The sequence below is a fragment of the Glossina fuscipes genome, unplaced genomic scaffold (genome assembly GCF_014805625.2).
Source record: "Glossina fuscipes isolate IAEA_lab_2018 unplaced genomic scaffold, Yale_Gfus_2 65948, whole genome shotgun sequence".
Classification (NCBI taxonomy): Eukaryota; Metazoa; Arthropoda; class Insecta; order Diptera; family Glossinidae; genus Glossina; species Glossina fuscipes.
In genome coordinates, this window is record NW_024004106.1 from 1 (window position 1) to 18373 (window position 18373).

The following is an 18373-nucleotide window of genomic DNA, read 5'->3' on the forward strand; positions in this document are numbered from 1 at the left end:
AAATTAACAGCAAAATGCAAAAAAAAAGAAAGTTACAAAAAAAAAAAGAAAAAGCTGAGCTATTACCAAAAATGCACATAAGCATACAAAATCAATAAATAGCAGTCCCAACCAAATAAAATTAAACTATTATGGTCCTCATCCTCATAATATGAATTTCATCACGGTGTGGTCGCTGCAACACAAGATGCACCGAAAATCGAAAATTGACAGTATTTAGAAAGACAATTGCTGTACGCTCTGGGAAAAAGTGATCTAATTAGAATGCCGAGAATACATAAAAGTAAGAAAATAAATTTGAGAAGATAGAAAAAGTATAGAGGATATTCATATGAAGAATATATGATGAATAATAAAACGAAGATAAAGAATATCTGAAGAATATTATATGAAAAGTATATAAGGAATATTCAAACGAAGATAAAAATATTAAGACTATTGAAGAATAAATAGCATCGAAATGAGGAATAAATGTATTTGAATATTAAATGGGAGGATATGGTTATATAAATGAGAAATAGGAAAGCAAAACCATCAAGATTAAACACTTATATATACAAATATTGGATTGTATGGATTAGTAAAAAGTAAAATTATACACAAAAATCTTGCTGAGAAATACCACAACTAAAATTGTACAAATACAAACTTTAATATAAGAACTGTAGAGATAAACTTTAAGCTACAAAATACATGTCTTATATTACAAGAAAATATTACGCAAATACAAAACCACCAATTAGATATACACCCTAATGTTAAGATATGTAACCACAACCACAATGTGTATATTTTAATTTATGGTTATAATTATAAATGTAAAATATAATTATTCAGCGTCTGTTTACGCAAGTCAATAATACTAAAGGGGAAATTCTTAGGTTATGTAGGAAAGGTCAAAATCATCGAATTTATCCGCATTACTCTATCATTTTCACTGATCTATTTCGCTGATGCAAATACGTGCGAGTACCCAATATTCAGCCCAAGTAAACTCAGCTACGCTTACAATATCATCTGAACTATAAAAATACTAATCTTAAACATATAGACAATAACTCACTATATAGAACTCCTAACTAAATGAAAATACATCAACGATAAAACAAAATTAAAGAGGAGACGAAAAGAAGGTTAAAGGAAAAACAGTGTATGTTAAATTGCTTAATAAGTACATTGAGCTTAAAACTAAATAACAATTGGGTCAGTTTAAAACAGCGAAATGCATTAAAAAAATTGTTATGTTTCACAATTTTCAAAATACCAATGGATATCGCCCTAGTGTATTGCAACACAATATCGTTAAGAAGAACAATAAAAATTACTAAAATACAGTGACCATAAGAAGAAGTTAAGAGAACACTCGAGTTCATTCTATGCATGCAGATCTGTAAAAGTCATAATTTTATTAAACTACGCTAAATTGACAAACTTCTATATCAGATCAAGGGGAATATTGGCCGGACACAGCCAGGGTTTACTTTACCTACGAATGTCACGCCTGATATGATTTATGGAAGTTAAGGAACCATCACACGCAATCATACATCAAGACAAATGCGTCTTTCAGAAGAAACGGCAAAATAACAAGTTTAAGGCGGCTATCATAGCGAGGTTACAATCGTTGTAGGCACCCCAATCCAAACCACATAATGCAATTCTTGAAAAAAACTTCTGAACTTATCCAAGAAATTCAGTGTACTCATTATAACTTGATGACCGTACAATCATGGCATATTCGGCAAAAGATCTTATTAGCGTAACATGAAGTCGAGTACGAGTCAACAAATAATATTTAGACTTATTTGCCACAAACTACAGAATCTGCAAATGAAAGCTGAATTTCAGACGTATGAGGACATCCAAACCATTGAAGAATACAATATTGTCAAGCCTATAACAATCTAAATAGTAATTGACAGGTAACGGAATAGACTCAGATAGTGATAACTTTTTGCGCGGTTTCGGTTGAAAGTCATAGCATTATGCTCGCGCCAATCCGATAACTCGATGAGATTGTTTTGGAATACCAAACTGTCACTTCCTAAGTTAAATGAACAAAAGATCTTGATATCGTCGGCGAACACTAAAACATTAGTAACTTATCATATTATTGCATTAAGACCATCATTGTATTATTACATAAAAGAAAAGTTTCTAGTTTTGTTATTCAATTTATACATTAATTTTTTGAAATATTTTTAAATACAATAAAAAGAGTATTTTATATCATTTGTTTCAAACATTCATTGTCCACCCGTACTTATCCTCATAGTAGAATATTTGTGCTTTAATTCTTATAGATTTATTCCTTGTTTTTGCAGTTCAAATATGACTGAGCTTTATTCTAAAATTAAAATAAAATTTATTTGCTGAAAATAAAAAATTAAAAATCCCATTTCATACTTACTTCCATAAACCTGAAAATTTGTACTAACATTTCGTTAGATGATTTACAGTTGCCCGTTTGAGATTCAAAGTAGTCTTTACTACTGCCACTTGTAAAGGCTATAGAACGTTTACCCCAATCCGGTGAAAATGTCAATTGACATTCTACGCAAACCAAAATTAAAACAAAGAAAGCAAATTGAACAAAAACTCGTATGGTATTCATTTCTACTAGTGGATGGTAAATCAGTGCGACTATGGCTTTTTATAGTAATTGAAAGAACTGTGATTTTCTGTTGAACCTACTTGAAGGGTTTCTATGACGTAGACGCACTTTAATTAGAAAGTGTTTAAGAAAAAGAAAAAAACCAAATTACTGGCGAAAAATAATGCAGGAACATAAAAGAGTCAGTTAAAGAATAAACATATTGTTAATATACAGACGACAATATGTTGAGTATATGGCTAAGCGTTAGGTCCAAATTAACTTCTCTTGCGATAAACTCGTTTTTGGGTATTATCTGCCCGATTTGCTATCAGTAACGTCTACTAGTAGTGACAGAGCAATAATTAAGCGAATGCATGCAAACACTGTTGACTTATCTTCATTTGACCAAACTAATTATTTTTTAGATCGTTATGTTTACTACTGCTCTCATATAGAATAATATAAACTGTGATAAAGATTCAATGTGGGCACGATAGGGCCAATTCCTCCTTAATACGCAAACACTATAATCATATATCAAGAGTTAATAAATTAAAGGTTACAAATTGGAGGTATGAATTCGCTAATATAGATACCCGACGATTAGAAACTGGTCTCGTCCGCTAATCTAATACGAATATTCAAATGTTCTAAACAAAAGAAAACATCTTATGTACCTTCTTCCTTCGGCGATAAGTTAAAAAATCAATAGAGATTTTTTACCATCATAGACAAATTTATATAAATCTGTTCAATTGAAACACACCCACTTCGATACCGATTGTTTTGCTTGTGTGATTGATCGCAAATCTCTGTTGGCAGTTGATATGAGATGGACATACTTATGTGTCTGGCGTATTCTAAAGGACGTCTTCAGAATTCTCAAAAAAGTTTCGCCTAGGAGTTGTTCCCCATTTTGCGTATAGAAATAGGACCGACACAATACTGATGATTCGGACATACGCGTTTTGACAGCTGCAGTCGAGGCTTCACATGTATGCATATGAACTAAAGATGCTGTAGTTGTAGTATATAGTTGTTCTCACCTCTGGCCTGGAAAGGGCAATTAATGCGTTAGTTTTTTCCTATCAAATATAGGACAAATTGCTTTATATCAGTGTTATGTTTCTGTCTGAAGGCACCTGTCTTTAGTGACTCGAAAATAAAAGCCTTGTATTAACAGATAGCATGCGCATAATACTTCCTTATGGAAGATATGTAATCCCAATTCCTATACCATGACACATGTACATAGTAAATATATTCTGGCTCAGCGTAATGTCTTCGATTGTCAGTTAAACGATAAGAAGTTTGGTTTTTACACTATGGCCACAATGGATATTAATTTACATTTGAATAACTAAGTGTTCGTTGCACCAGCAGTTCTGATGAGCAGCCTTAATCTGTCAAAGGACACATCCTCAATTAATATACTACACGTTATAATTTTCATATATTGTCTTAAAATCGCTCAATTTCTATTTACATATGTGTCTTAAAATTATAATTACACAAACAAACAAAAAAATGCTTGAACTGTACGTTATATGTATGCATGTCCTAAGAAGATTGAAGAGGTCAAAATACAGAAAAGCTTTTGAAAACATTAGGAATACTTTTACTACAATGTTGTTATATAATAAGGTGTAAGCATATTTTGCAAAAGACACACGTAGGTTAAGGTAATACCATTTAATATATTTAATACAATGTTAGTAAGCAATTTATGATAAGAAAATTGGATACAATAAAAACATATTTTGAAGATATGAAAAATTCTTGTCAACAAAAAAAGCAAACTGCTCTATTTTTTTCGAAATCTAATCTAATCTCACATAAAATAAAAAGTAATTAATTTATTGCAATTAAATTGTAAATTACATAAAGCCTTTCAAGTGCTCATGATGTTCAATTAACATACACTAAGAGCTAAGGATGCTTGGTCGTCAACTATAAAAGGCATTCACAATCGTTCGAAAGCATTCATTAACAAAAATGTATACCATCCGTACTATTGTCGCAATTGCTTTCTTCGCTTTGATTCTAACTTGTGTCGAATGTCAGTTGACTTTCTCTCCGGGTTGGGGTAAACGTTCAGGAAACGCATTCGATACACAACCCGGCAATTGCAAATCGTCAAATGATATGTTAATGGAAATCTTTAGATTCGTGCAAGTGAGTTAAACCCAATTTTATTTTTTAAATTTTTTCTTTTTAATAATTAATTAATTTATATTATTAACAGAATGAAGCCCAACTCTTCTTGGACTGCAAACATCGGGAATAAATTTAAATGAGAATCATGTAAATAATCTAAAAAAGCGAAAAAAAAAAAAAAATTAGAAACGAGGGGTAGTGTGGGCATTTGTTTATTAAATAAAATGTATTCATAAGCTTTTAAATTGCAGATAACGTAAATATCATATACATATATGTATGTATTTCATAAAATCCCTATAATAAATAAATTGCATATGCTATAAATCGAAATCAGGGAAAATGTGTTTGTTTTCTATATCCACAACTGAAGGATGGAGATATGTTCGTTTTGTCACAGACTTCACAACATGCAGAAGAAAGCTTCAGGAATCCCATAAACTATATTCTTTTAAATTCTTGATCAAAAACATATTCTGAATCGATTTAAGCATGTCCATCTGTCTGCCAAACATTTGTCTCCTAGCCGCAACAATGCACACATACATTGGCTTCAAGTTAGACACAGACATGAAAGACTCTTACACGTAGGCTGATATTGAAAATGGTTCGAATGAACATGGCCACTATACAACATAAACTGAGAAGGTTTCCCTTGCAAATAACCGACCGACCCTTGTATACCCATCACCGTAATCCTGGAAAAGACTAAAAAAAAGGAAAAGAACTACTTCTTCGTACTCTACAATAGTGGGTGGGCGCGGCTGGTTTTCTCTCTTTTCAGAATAAAAGTGGAAATTTATATGTTATACTTTACGATTAACAAGCAGAAAACATGATAAGCAAAGTTTGGTCTACTTTCAAATTCTTTCGCAAGTTTGTAGGCAACATATTCATTTTTGCGAACGGGAGAAGGTTTACGCAGTTGAACAGGCGAATCGATAGACAGATGACCAGAAGGGCACGTCCAGATGCATTCCCACTTTAAAACTGGCTAAGAATTTATATACTTCACTTGAACTCGACTGTTATTTGTTTAGTTGAGTTTCATGTATAAGTAGAATTAAAATAAATAAATATTCATAAATATTTTAGGCGTTCAAAAAAATCACACATTAACATATATATGTATTTATATATAAGCTGTATATAATATTGTAGAGGGAGTTTTCAACACAACTCCAGAAGTTATTACTTAATTATTTCTTGCAATTACTCACAAAATATAAACAAATAAAAATGCTGTAGTCGACGAAACACGACTACTATATAGTTACCCTACTCCACTATAAACGATGAATGTTCGCTTCTCCTCTTTCACTATTGATCGTGCTATGCACATGTATGAATCCATACATATGTTTTTTAACATAAGATCTGCACGTATATACATATCAGGCCTATTAAAATCGTAGTATTTTTGCCTTTACTCTAGATGCGTTACGATAATTCCACAATTGCGTCAATTATCCCACCTTACTTTTGCTGATAGCAATGGCAGGCATTTGCCTGTAAATTTTTGCATTTTGTACGAATTTTAAAAGCAAACGAAGTAATGAACGTGTCTACATACTACATTAATACTGCGCTGATTAAATGTACATTTTCGGGTTTGTTTTGTACCTCTCTATCTCTCTATTGAGTACTTTACCAAAAATATATGTTGTGAATAGCAAGTTTTTTAAATGAAGCAATTTTAATATTTATAAAAACTATAAAGCGGTATAAAGTACCTTGCAACCAAGCAAATACCTATAAATACAATTTAAAGGACTGTTTGTGCTCAAGGAGTGAAAAATAATTGTTGTGCAATACAAAAGTTTTTAGGAACTTGTTAATAAAGTTAATATAAGAATGTATGCAAAAACATTTTATTTTTTTCGATTGTTAAAAATATATATTTTTAATGTCTGATCTGATGTGAACATTTGCGTAAATATTAAACAAAGATTAAAAGGAAAATATAGTAAATTATTCAAATAGTACAGTTTTTGGTTTTCAAAAATTAATTGCTAAAGATTGATATATTTTCGACAATTTTGAAATCTCTCTATTATTTACGAAAATTTAATTACCGTTAGTTTTAAAATTCTTGTATTGTGCCTTTAGAGATTACTGTTAATTTTCGTTTTCATGTTTTTTATGCTTTTACACTGCATACCTGTGTTCCAATTCCAACGGTAAAACAGGTGAATGTGGCAGCTTTTTGAGTTTTTCACAATTTTTCAAACAACATATATTTATATAGATATATATATATACTAGTTTGGCAACTCTACTTGCGTGTTGATGTCGCGTTTTAATTCTGTGCAAGAAATATTTAAATTTCTTAGTGTATTTCTTAGTTTTTTGGGTTTATTTGTTTCTAAATTATAAAAAACTATAAAAAAATAAAGTGTGAATTTAACTTATATGAACTATATTTATCTTCTATGAGAAAAACTTTGAAATAATTAAGACTAGGTTTGATGAGTGTCGTTATATTGCGCACTCACCTTCTTCCCAAGCTAGCAAAAGTACAACTCGTAGCGTAGCGTGTGGTTTGTTACCTCTGAGTTCTCCTAAGTCCGATTCCTTGGTGCAAGGTAGCGATTTCTCCAAAATCTACAAAGAACGTTAGCGTTTCTGCTATTGTTGAGTCGGTCGGTAACAAAAAAGTTACAAATATGCCGGGAAATCCTTCTGGTTCGAGCTATGCTGAAGTGGCAAGTGTACCTCCTCTCATTGGCGTCACTCAATCTACACAGGCGTCATCGCCTAAAAGTAATAATCAGAATAGTAAATTCGTTCTACTTTCCTTAATTCAGTGTTTGGCCTTCACTGAAACTTGGTTAAAGCCTGACCTACATTCGTTGGAACTTTTCCATAATTCGTTTCAGGTTTTCAGGAATGATCGATTCTATCGCAATGGTGGTGGTGTTTTAACTGCCATATCTGCGGCAGTCTCCTCCTATTCAATTGAATTTCCCACTACTCCCGACGTTGAATTTATCTCTATTCGAGCGAAATGCTCTAATAAACGCTTATATGTGATCTTTTCCTATATTCCCCCAAAATTCCGATTTCTCCATATATAAGAAACAAGCCACCCTCATTTGCAAAGTAGCCAAGCAATCCAACTCTACCGATGCAGTCATTGCATTGGGTGACTTCAATTTGCCTCAAGTCACTTGGTGCTACAGTGACAGTTCTGGCTGTTTGATTTCTACTTCAACATCTGGTAGAGCGGATGAATTATTCGATCATAACTTAGTTCAATACAACGGTACACCTAATTACAATTGTAGACTGCTTGATCTTTGCTCTGTCAATTTTCCCGTGATTTGTCTTAATCGTTGTCTTTCTTTTAGTTTACCTGAGGATCCTTATCATCCAGCATTGGGTATTTCTTTTCATTACAAGCATGTTGGTTTGTTGAGCTTCCATAACGTTCCAAATTCGACTTTTTCAAATAAATTTTATGATTTCCATAAAATCAATGTTTCAATACTAAATCAATCTTTCACATATTATGCTTGATTTCTCAGTTGGAAGTATTGATAGCTTACTGTCGTCGTTCTACAATATATAAAAATTAAAGCTATTTCTGCATCTGTTCCGATCAAGCAGATACCTTCAGTTTGTTCAATCCTTTCTCTTCGCTAATCCTAAATACTTCTTTAAATTCGTTAATTCCAAAAGAAAAATCTCTATAAATCCCTCGCATGTTTCTTTTAATGGCTCTGAGTCCTCGGATGATATTGAAACATCAAATGTCTTTGCGGAATACTTCCAACAAAACTTTTCGACTGCTAATTTCAAATTGTCAACAAACTATCTATTTCTCTCTCTAAAATATAATTGTGCGCCTGGACCTGATGGATTTCCATCATGTGTACTAATATCTTGTGGTGGCGAGCTATGCGGTGTTATCTCAAAGATATTTAACAAGTCCTTGAATTTAGGTGCTTTCCCTTTGTGTTGGAAGACTTGTTCCCTTATTCCTATTCACAAAAGTGGAAGTAGACAACTTGTAGAGAACTACAGAGGCATTGCCAAGTTGATTATCTAGCCTAAACTCTTCGGGCGAATTATGACTCAGCATAAGGCCTTTGCCATCAAATCGTATATTTCTCCTCTCCAACATAGCTTTCGAAAAGGAAGATCTATGGTCACCAATCTGCTAGAATTTACTTCTCATGTTTTCAAGGCTTTTTTTATTGGCTCTCGCACTAACGTCATATACACTGATTTTAGCAAAGCGTTTGATTTGGTTAACCATAGACTACTCATCTTCAAATTCCATACCCTGGCATCCCTTTCTGTGTATTGAAATGGATAGGCTCTTATCTGCACAATAGGTCATTCAGGGTTTGGTTTAACTTCATTACCTCGGATGAATTCCCCATGACGTCTGGCGTACGTCAAAGCAGCCACTTAGGACCCATTTTATTTAATTTATACATTAATGACTTGTCCTCGGTGATTAAATCTAACGAGATCTTAATGTACACTGATGATGTGAAACTGTTTTCTTGCTTTTCTGTAGAATCGCAAACACATCAGCTTCAAAGTGACTTGAATAATTTGGTTGTATGGTGCTCTTTGAATCTTCTGAAACTAAATCTAAATAAATGCAAGAAGCTTTCCTTCTCAAGAAGGCAGTCATTCATTACTCAGTACTTCATTGATACGCATAAGTTGGAGGACGTCGATTCGTTCACAGATTTAGGTATCCTATTTGACCGTAGGTTATGTTTTAAATTGCGTATTGAGCTCTCGTTAAGCAAAGCTAGGTCCGCGCTTGGTTTTGTAAAGAGGTGGTCCAAAGATTTCGATGATTCTTATATTCGGAAAAGGCTGTACATGTGTTTGGTTAGGCCCATACTTGAGTATGCCTCTGTTGTGTGGCCTCCTTTCTATAGGTGCAATGTAGATACAATTGAATTTGTTCAGAAGCAATTCTTACTCTTTGCCCTTAGCAATTTGGGTTGTGATTGCCTCTCTTCCACTCTATGAATATAAGTTGCTTCTATTATCTTTACCGTCACTTGAGAAACGCAGATTTGTTCTTGGGGTTTCCTTCTTAATCAAAGTAATAAATGGTACTATTGACTCGCCCGCATTACTTGGTGAGATAAGTTTTAATAGGCACTTTACCTTGATTAAGCTTAGTCAATGTAAATGTAATTATGAGCTGTTTAACCCGCTCAGAGTTGTTTGCAGAAACCTAAATGATGTCTATCACTTATTCTCATTATCAGACTCTTTGAAGTCTATTAAAGCAACTTTGCTTAATATGCGTGAATTACCTATGTCGTATTTAAACTAACATTTCATTTTTAATATCTAATTTTTTGTTTGAAATAATATTGTATTGTTAGCATGTCGGTTGCCAAGCTTATGCATGGTTGCAATGAATTCATTCAACTGTTGCGCTGTTATTTCGAGTGAGCTTCAGATAGGTCTACCTTTTGTTATATCGATCAAATCAGAATCATTTTCTGGAACGATTTAAGCTCGGCTGTTTGTCTGTCTGCTGCAATTTTGTAGCAGAATGCTTTACCACATGCTTTATCCCAAGGAAGACGTCGTTATATAAAAATGATGTCTAATTTTCAAAATTTCTCGACAGAAATCGATGATCCTTAACCCCAGAGTAAACGGATATGAGAACTTTACGTCAAAATAAGACAATCTTTTGAGCTTCCTTTTTATCCGTACGAAAAGCAAACCTTTAGACGGCAAAAAGATACAATTTTTAATAATTCATAGAAAAAGTTCGCCTATAGTGTTAATTTGATCTAGAAATTAAGTACGGAAAATTTTATTCTCGTATGTCCATTTTTTGGACTGCTTCCGTTATCGGAATTCTCATAAGAAGTAATCCTTGATACGACAACAAAGTGTCATATTGTGTTCTTTATAATGAAAGTACATGAAGAATAAGAAGTTAATTGACACGTTTATTTTTATTAAACTTTGATAACGTCAGTTCATAATCCCTTATCACATGAAGAATCCATGAAAAACATACCTTTGCATGGCAACGACGTACAATCTTTGGTATTTTACCACGAAAATAGGCAAATTTTATAAGACGAGGGTAGGGAGTTTACAAATCCTTATTCAACCAAAACATTCCCAGTTGTTTTCGATTGTATTCTTTACTTTTTTCGACGGGATGGAGCCTGGTTGAAGTTCCGTAGCGGAAGAAGTAAATGCTAGAAAGTTAAACATACATTTATATGCACACGTACATATTCTTTCTTACGCAGACAAGTTTGACTTAGACTAACGAAAATAATAAAATGACCATTCGCACACACATACGTGTTCATTTCCAATAAACAGGCCAAATGCGAATCGTTGATATCTTCGGAGGTTGGTCATTTTCGGTCTTTGTGGTGATCCAAGATATCTTGTTAATAATTAGTAATCCGTCTGGCGTAATCTTGCGAGACTCTTAATGTTTGTATTTGGGCATCTCATGTGCGTGTACTGGCCGCGCAATAAAGCCAGGCATTGTCTTTAATTTTTGCCTTTATTTTGATCTTTTCCGTTGATCCTTTGATCATCTAAGCTTGGCCCTTTTCTTTATTTTCTGAATGTATATGCCGTTATAATGGGAACAAGTGATCTTTCGGTCGTTCCAACAAAGTCTCAATGAAGTTTTTTCTTTTAATCAAATGAATGCAATCAAACAAAAAAATATATTGCAAAATCATGCATCCCTTTGCAGCTTAGTCGTTTTTCGAATTTTACAAATTTGTTTTGAAAACGGCATTGATACCGTAAAAAGTAATTGGTATTAGTTGTTTCCTTTTAGTATGAAAATTTTTCATTGGTGTTTGTGTTCTCAATTTTAATATTTCGTTTGACATCTCTGACTTAGATTAAATACGATATTATTATTTTTGTTTTGTTGCTGTAAAAGCAACACCAGATGATAATACAAACAGTAAAGTAACAGCGAAGGCTTTCTAATTGTAATTCGACAAAATTGTTTGCAATAAATATAATTAAAGGCAGCAGTATAATATCAAATGACAACCAAGCGCAAGCCCTGGCGTAAGAATCTATACGAAAATTCTGACTATGAAGATAATTATACAGATCCCAGCTTCCTGAAGGACTTGAAGACTAATTTACATGTGCGTTTCTTCACATTAGGCGAAGCCATACAAGGTGTAACCATATTAAATAACCAAATATCCTGCATAACGGGCTTTCTAATTATTTTTTATATGCTGTACAGTGAACGAGTCGGACCCACCACAGTCTTATGGCCAAGCTTTATAATAACCATAATTGGTTATTTATGCTGTCACGGTAGAAACTTGAATTTGCATTGCATATTGGAAGATTCTAAAACGTTATTGGCTGTGTTCTTATTTGGTTATTTATTTGCTCCAGTTTTGCACACGCTAACGTATGCCATTTCCACCGATACCATATTTTCGATGACGTTCTTTGTTATGGTTTTGAATTTAATATTCTGCGACTATGGTCTGTCGGTGGCTATGGTATCAAAAGCCATTTCATTAAATGCTGCTATATTCGGTTCTATATGTTTGGCCTCACGTCTTCCTACCTCATACCATGCTTTTGTTTTGCTCGTTGAATCGGCGGTATTTTTTGTCCTCTACCCTATCGTTATAAGAGAATATTGGCGGCCATACTTTTTAATACCTATTTTTGTTGCATGCTGTATTGCATTATCATTTGTTTCTTTAAATGTTTTATGTGTTTATGCAGCGTTAATTGTATTCATAAATTTCATCTGCCCATATTTGTTTGTTAGGCAACAACGTCACAAATACAACATACATGGGCCCTGGGATGAGGCCATAGTCGAGGAAACTAATGATGATAACATTGATGGAAATTTATAGCATCAACTTTATGTAAGCATTAAGCAGCAAAAATTTCCAAACTTTATAATTTAATTAATAAGGGCGAGTTTTACACCGTTGTATATGTATGTAAATATGTCGTTTTTTTTTTGTATTTTTTTACAAAAAATAATAAAATTTAGAAAAAATATGCAAAGTCTTTAAACGTACATATTAAGTCATATAAGAAGTCTCCGCGGGTTTTTGCCACTAGATGGTGCTGACGCCTATATGTCTGGCAACACCCATCCTGATTGTCTCAAGCGAACAAGTGCTTTAAAGATTACATTTTAGCTTACATTTTTTGTGAAGATAGTTTTCTAATTTCTATATTCTTGTAAAAAGTTATATTGATTTGAAAATGAGTGGAATATCTGAAGAAATACGCTATGTAATGCTTTTTTACTACAAAAAAGGTAAAAACGCTGCAAAAACATGCCGAAAAATTTGTGAAGTGTATGGCGAGAATGCCGTGAGTGAACGAAGAACCCAGGAATGGTTCGCTCGATTCCGTTCCGGAAATTTCGATGTCAAAGATGCATATCGCTCTGGTAGGCCCGTCACTGAAAAAGTCGATGATATTTTGCAATTAGTGCAGCAAGACCGACACGCAAGCTGTCAGGAAATAGCGGAGGCACTAAACATCAACCACATGACAGTTTGGAATCATTTGAAAAGAGCAGGCTATAAAAAGGATCTCGATGGTTGGGTATCACATAAACAAGAAAAGAAAAAAAAAAAAAACTCAAAAATGATAAATCTAACAAAAAACGAAATCTATCAAAAATGAGTAAAAATCACTTTAAACTTTTCTTTAATATTTTGGCGCTCCATCATGCCAGATTTTAATCATCATCATTTCTTTTCATTTACTTTTGTAATATTGTCTGCAAGACGGATAATTTCCGTATATCAGCGAAGTCACATATCTCTCCCCCATTCGTTTCTGATTATTCGTTGACAACGATCCACCCACCAGACATTGCGAACCTCTGTGCCATCCAAGCCACGGTGCATCGATCTGAAGAAGTGACAATCAGAAAGCGCCATGTCTGGTGGATGCGGTAGAAATTCCAATTCGACTTTTAACAGTATATCCTGGACAACTATTACCGCAAAATGTCAAATTAGCATTTCTGCTAACATGTTCGAAAGTTGCAGTTGGATTTTCGGTCAGTAAGTGTTGGAATTCACTGTCTTCGAACGTCTTTGGTCCTTTTTTATCATTGACATCAAAATCACTACTTTTAAATCATTGAAACAAAACCGATTATTGAAATACGATGGAACAGCATCACCATAAGCTTCGAAAAGCGTTTAATGACATCCGTCAGCAGATATTTTCAAATCAAACAACAAACAAAAATGAATGGCGATAATGCAATTTTGAGGGCTTCATGATCAGCGTCAGTGTACGCTGAATAAATCGGTAATAGTAAACGCAAAACAGTTATTTTATATAGACGAAGATCAAAAACATCGAATTCAACTGTTATGTACGCTGATATTTCCAATTTCTTTCGCATTTTTATTTGTAGAAGTCGCTGATTAAAAGTCTTGCAAGTACCTAATATTTCTTTCGGTCTAAAGCATATGTGAGTTTTTCTCTACACATTTTACCGAACGAATTTTAGAGTAGAGGAAGCCGAAAAAAACTGCTAAGGTCCATTGAGTGTATGGAAGGATGCCTTAGCGTGGCATCATTTTTCTTCATCTTGCTGTTTATAATATTCAAATTGAAGATGCAGATGGCGAAAGCTCCACATTTTCCCAATAATTCGACTTAGTTTATACTCTATCATTTAATATTTCATATTTCGAAGTATATAATTTCATATATAAATTTTTAGAAGAAACCTCAAATATATACATGGCCCTAACAGGTTTTTTGCTTTTTTCACGTAAAAGACATTTCATATTTATATTTAGCGTGCCTTTATCTATGTTTATTCGTATTTGCGCGAGCGTAAAATAAGTAGAGATTTTCCGCGCTTCACTGAAGCCTCAAGAAACGGCTTTGTCTTATCCAAATGTTCGATATCCATATAAAAACAAAAAGAGAACACGGTGGGAGGAGGCTTTTTTATTTTAGTATTATAATAATAATAATAATAAATATATTTCTTTTTTTTTTTGGGAAAGGGAATATATTCTTGTATATGTTATTAAAAAATGTTGATTTTCTTTTGCTTTCAATTATTCTTGAACTTGGTTGAATGTTTAAATCATTCGACTGCAGGATTTCACTGAGAATGCAAGAAGCCGCCTGTGCTTGCTCCTCCTCTACTCTTATGAAATAATACTCTTACGTACATTAACGATGTTTTTTTAATGGATCATTTTTATCGAAAGTATCGGTTTATATGCTTGCGAGTCTGTTTTTCAGAACAGAATGAGTTGGATAAGTCAATTACACATGGGATTTACGTTCATTTGTTATCATTTTTCATTCCCGAGCCCTAACTAGGACCGTGTCACCGTGTCAGTGCGGATCATCAGGCCAAAATCAAACTCAACAACATTCTTAATTAGATTTTATAAATCTGCAACGATATCTCCTCCTTTTTCCGAAAGTTGAACTTCTTCATTTTATTAGACATCGCAAATCCGGCTCTTTTGTTGCAACATTCTTCTTTACATATACAAATATAATATAATTTGCTTAAATTATAGATAACATTAGCATTTTCGTATTGTTTGTAAATAATATAAATTAATATATGAAAAAAAAAAAAAGAAAAACACAGCATTTTGCGAAAACACTTGCGGCTAACAATACACACAAGCGCCAATAAATTCATCTAATAAACTTGCTTTTTAAAAGAATTTTAAAGAGACTTCACATTGATTATTTAACGCTATAAAAAAGTTATTTCAATTAAATTTCTACAGCGAAGATTCTACGATAAAGCAACAGATCAATCAGGAAAGAAAAAAGGAACTTTTCTGCAAGAATTTATTTGCCTTTTATAATAACTTCAAATAATTTCGCATCAGACAAAGAGAGGAAGGAGGATTGATTTAAACTTTTCGTCTTTTCAATTTTTTTTTTTTTTTTTTTTTTTACGGTATAGTCATCAACAATATAATCATTACCTAGAATTGTGTTTTTGTATATTAATTTTTGTCTTCATTAAATTTGTTCTATAATGTATAATGGAGAAAAAAAGAAAAAAAAAAACAAACAAAAAAAGAATATATATATAAACTGTGTTATAATTTTCTTGTTTGTGTTTGACATTAGAAGAAATTTCCTTTGAAATTTCCATCCATACGAGTACAAAAAATTGAAATTAAATTTGGTCATCAATGGGTTTATTTAAGTGGGGGTAGGTGGTGTGAGGAAGAATGGTATTGTTTGTTATTGGTGGTTGATTGATTATAAAATGAAAGTCATCTATTAAGTTTCCTATATGCATGCGTACGTGTGTGTATGATTCAATAATAATCGTAGCAATTGTAATATGGAAAATTATGAAATGATTTTAAGGTTACAGGGCCACTTCATCATTTGTTCTAAAGGTGGCAGTTGATATTTCTACTTGCTCATGATTGTGCTGTTCGGCACGTAAACTTAATGTGTGCCTCCTTTGAGCAGTGATCGTTGTACCGTTGCTCTCAGGTGACTGGAACATTTCATTTCTGTTGTCACATGCTGTGGATGGGGATGGTGGCGTTAATAACGCCTCAGAAGTTATCATAAAGTAATCATCTTCGTTAGCAACATTCTCCCCTGGCAGTTCACTGTTAGTTTCAGTTGGGCTTTTTACCTTTGGTTGTAGATGCTGTTTTTGTTGTTGATCTTTTACATAACGATTATGCATTTGTTGTTTTTGTTGTTGTTGTTGTTGCTGCTGCTGCTGCTGCTGCTGATAATAACTGCTTTGCTGATATATTGATGATGACAATGATTTCATAGATACTGAGGTTTTTGGCAATAAATTTTGTGAATGTTGTCAAACAATTTCACCATTTGGCTGCGCCATATTCGAACCGTCGCCACAACCACTTACTCCTCCTGATCCAATTGGCGGTGAATCGTTAATTCCTGTTGTTGGCACTGTTTCTAGCAATGAACCAGCCTCGATATCATTGGCATGATTGCGGGTAGAGTTACGTTGCCGACACATATACGGTGAACTGGTGGGAGAAGGCAGCTGATTCTAAGCAAATGATAATAACTTTTTGTTAAGAAACAAATAATTGCGCATTCGCTGATTATAATGAACTTTTCTATTACCAGTAATTTATTATTATTTTGGCAACAAGTAGCCTTCACGCAGCCATTATCTGTTGTAGGCGGACAATCTAAGGCACAGCAATCGGAACCGCTCATATTGAGACTTGAAGTGCCATCCGACATCAAACAAACAGAATCCAATTCCACAAATTCAGGTTGAATAGTTGTTGAATGAATGCCTTCGTTATGAAAGAATTCCTTAACCTTTTCAGCGATTTTCATATACTCCGATAGATTATGACATCTACACATCAATGATTACAAAAATTTATAGTACATTAACTATGAAACAAAATACGTATTTTATTAAGATCGAATCTATGATAGAAAGTACTCGCTTATTCGCTTCAATTATCTCCAAATAAATGCACTAAGTCGTATCAAGAGATTTATGATAAGCCCGGCCTTGCACCCCTTGCACTAAGCCACATAAGAGTACATAGTGTTATGGTAATATTTAGCAAACCTATTACTATATTATACCCGCACGCAAAGCAAATACACCAACACACCATTCATGTCGAAAGAGAAGAGATTATTACAGCTTAGATTTATAATTGGCAGATATTTGTCGACAGGAATCGAATTTATAATTAAACTGACAGCAGCCACATAAAAAACATAATTCGGGATCATTTTATACTTTAGGTAAACACGCGTCGGTTCCGTTATTTACGCTTTTCAAGAATATACGTCTGTAGTTTACGGTATCGTGTTTAATTTGGGTCAATGTAGATTTTTTGATTGTTTTTTTTTTTTTTATTGAATTAACTTAGATGCTTGGGACCTTCTAGTAGATGTGGGAAAAAATCCATAACCTGAGAAAACTGTTCTTTTTTTTCGTTGAAAGTTTGGCTCCGAAAAAACTACATGGCTGAAACGGACTACCTGCTGCAAAGTTATAGCCTAATCTGAACCTTGCTTATTCGCAACTTCTCTGATCAGAAATTTCAAATCCATTAGAAGTGTTTACGATCAAGCAGAAATGTGTATAGTTTAGCTTCATCGTTGAGAAGAAATCAGCTTTTATCACTTCTGCCAAGAAATTGAAAATTTAGGATGACTCTGAATACGCGTACTAGAGCATATATTATATTGTCATCTGGCAATGGGTCAAATTGAAAACGTTCGATTATGTTTTGGATAAATGCAGGAAAGGAAATCCTTTTGAGCTCAAATAATGAGGAGGAATTATTGAACGTGAAGAAGCATTTTTATAGAAGCGAAGAAACCTTCTTTTCGAACTATCCATGCATAACAAGTCATAACATTTTCATTCTTTCCGTTCAAATTTTGTACGTTATCTTTAAAATCTTTTGGCTAACTTAACTTACGACGTTTTTTACTACTAAGAAGAGAATTCTATTTTGGTCAAAAATTAAAGCGCTTGAGCACTCAAGCACTTGCTGCCCACACAAAAATGAAGTTTTCAAAAAAATGCATGGGCTACAGAGCTTGCAAAACTAAATATTTCTCGCTAGAAAGTCTCCAGTGTTGTAATTTTTA

General features: G+C 33.3%; 4 protein-coding genes across 5 annotated transcripts; 2 read left to right on the forward strand and 2 right to left on the reverse strand.

Moving 5' to 3' along the window:
* Positions 1 to 2244: 2244 nt before the first annotated feature.
* On the reverse strand, positions 2245 to 2614 carry LOC119643875 (adipokinetic hormone-like). The gene is made up of 2 exons (XM_038043375.1): positions 2411 to 2614; positions 2245 to 2347 (listed from the first exon to the last, which is right to left on the reverse strand). Exons 1-2 carry the CDS (start codon positions 2612 to 2614, stop codon positions 2306 to 2308), a joined length of 246 nt encoding a protein of 81 aa, XP_037899303.1. The 3' UTR covers positions 2245 to 2305.
* Positions 2615 to 4553: 1939 nt separating this feature from the next.
* Positions 4554 to 5089, forward strand: LOC119643877 (adipokinetic hormone-like). The gene is made up of 2 exons (XM_038043378.1): positions 4554 to 4771; positions 4842 to 5089. The coding sequence occupies exons 1-2, from the start codon at positions 4592 to 4594 to the stop codon at positions 4881 to 4883; spliced, it is 222 nt and encodes a 73-aa protein (XP_037899306.1). The 5' UTR covers positions 4554 to 4591; the 3' UTR covers positions 4884 to 5089.
* Positions 5090 to 11765: 6676 nt separating this feature from the next.
* Positions 11766 to 12658, forward strand: LOC119643876 (phosphatidylinositol N-acetylglucosaminyltransferase subunit C-like). 2 transcript variants are annotated; one of them, XM_038043377.1, is made up of 2 exons: positions 11766 to 11920; positions 11991 to 12130. In XM_038043377.1, the coding sequence occupies exons 1-2, from the start codon at positions 11779 to 11781 to the stop codon at positions 12032 to 12034; spliced, it is 186 nt and encodes a 61-aa protein (XP_037899305.1). In that variant the 5' UTR covers positions 11766 to 11778; the 3' UTR covers positions 12035 to 12130. The 2 variants fall into 2 exon arrangements, with proteins under 2 accessions (XP_037899305.1, XP_037899304.1); XM_038043376.1 differs by having other exon boundaries at positions 11766 to 12658.
* Positions 12659 to 16562: 3904 nt separating this feature from the next.
* LOC119643874 lies at positions 16563 to 17211 on the reverse strand. Its single transcript, XM_038043373.1, has 2 exons — positions 16868 to 17211; positions 16563 to 16790 (listed from the first exon to the last, which is right to left on the reverse strand). Exons 1-2 carry the CDS (start codon positions 17117 to 17119, stop codon positions 16584 to 16586), a joined length of 459 nt encoding a protein of 152 aa, XP_037899301.1. The 5' UTR covers positions 17120 to 17211; the 3' UTR covers positions 16563 to 16583.
* Between the last annotated feature and the right edge of the window lie 1162 nt (positions 17212 to 18373).

Coding starts and splice junctions, on each gene's coding strand:
- LOC119643875 (XM_038043375.1), bottom strand. CDS start 2,614: ATGAATACCATACGAGTTTTTGTTCAATTTGCTTTCTTTGTTTTAATT. Junction 2,348..2,410: donor AAATTTTCAGGTTTATGGAA/GTAAGTATGAAA, acceptor TTTTAATTTTAG/AATAAAGCTCAGTCATATTT.
- LOC119643877 (XM_038043378.1), top strand. CDS start 4,592: ATGTATACCATCCGTACTATTGTCGCAATTGCTTTCTTCGCTTTGATT. Junction 4,772..4,841: donor AAATCTTTAGATTCGTGCAA/GTGAGTTAAACC, acceptor TATTATTAACAG/AATGAAGCCCAACTCTTCTT.
- LOC119643876 (XM_038043376.1), top strand. CDS start 11,779: ATGACAACCAAGCGCAAGCCCTGGCGTAAGAATCTATACGAAAATTCT.
- LOC119643874 (XM_038043373.1), bottom strand. CDS start 17,119: ATGTGTAGATGTCATAATCTATCGGAGTATATGAAAATCGCTGAAAAG. Junction 16,791..16,867: donor AAAATAATAATAAATTACTG/GTAATAGAAAAG, acceptor TCATTTGCTTAG/AATCAGCTGCCTTCTCCCAC.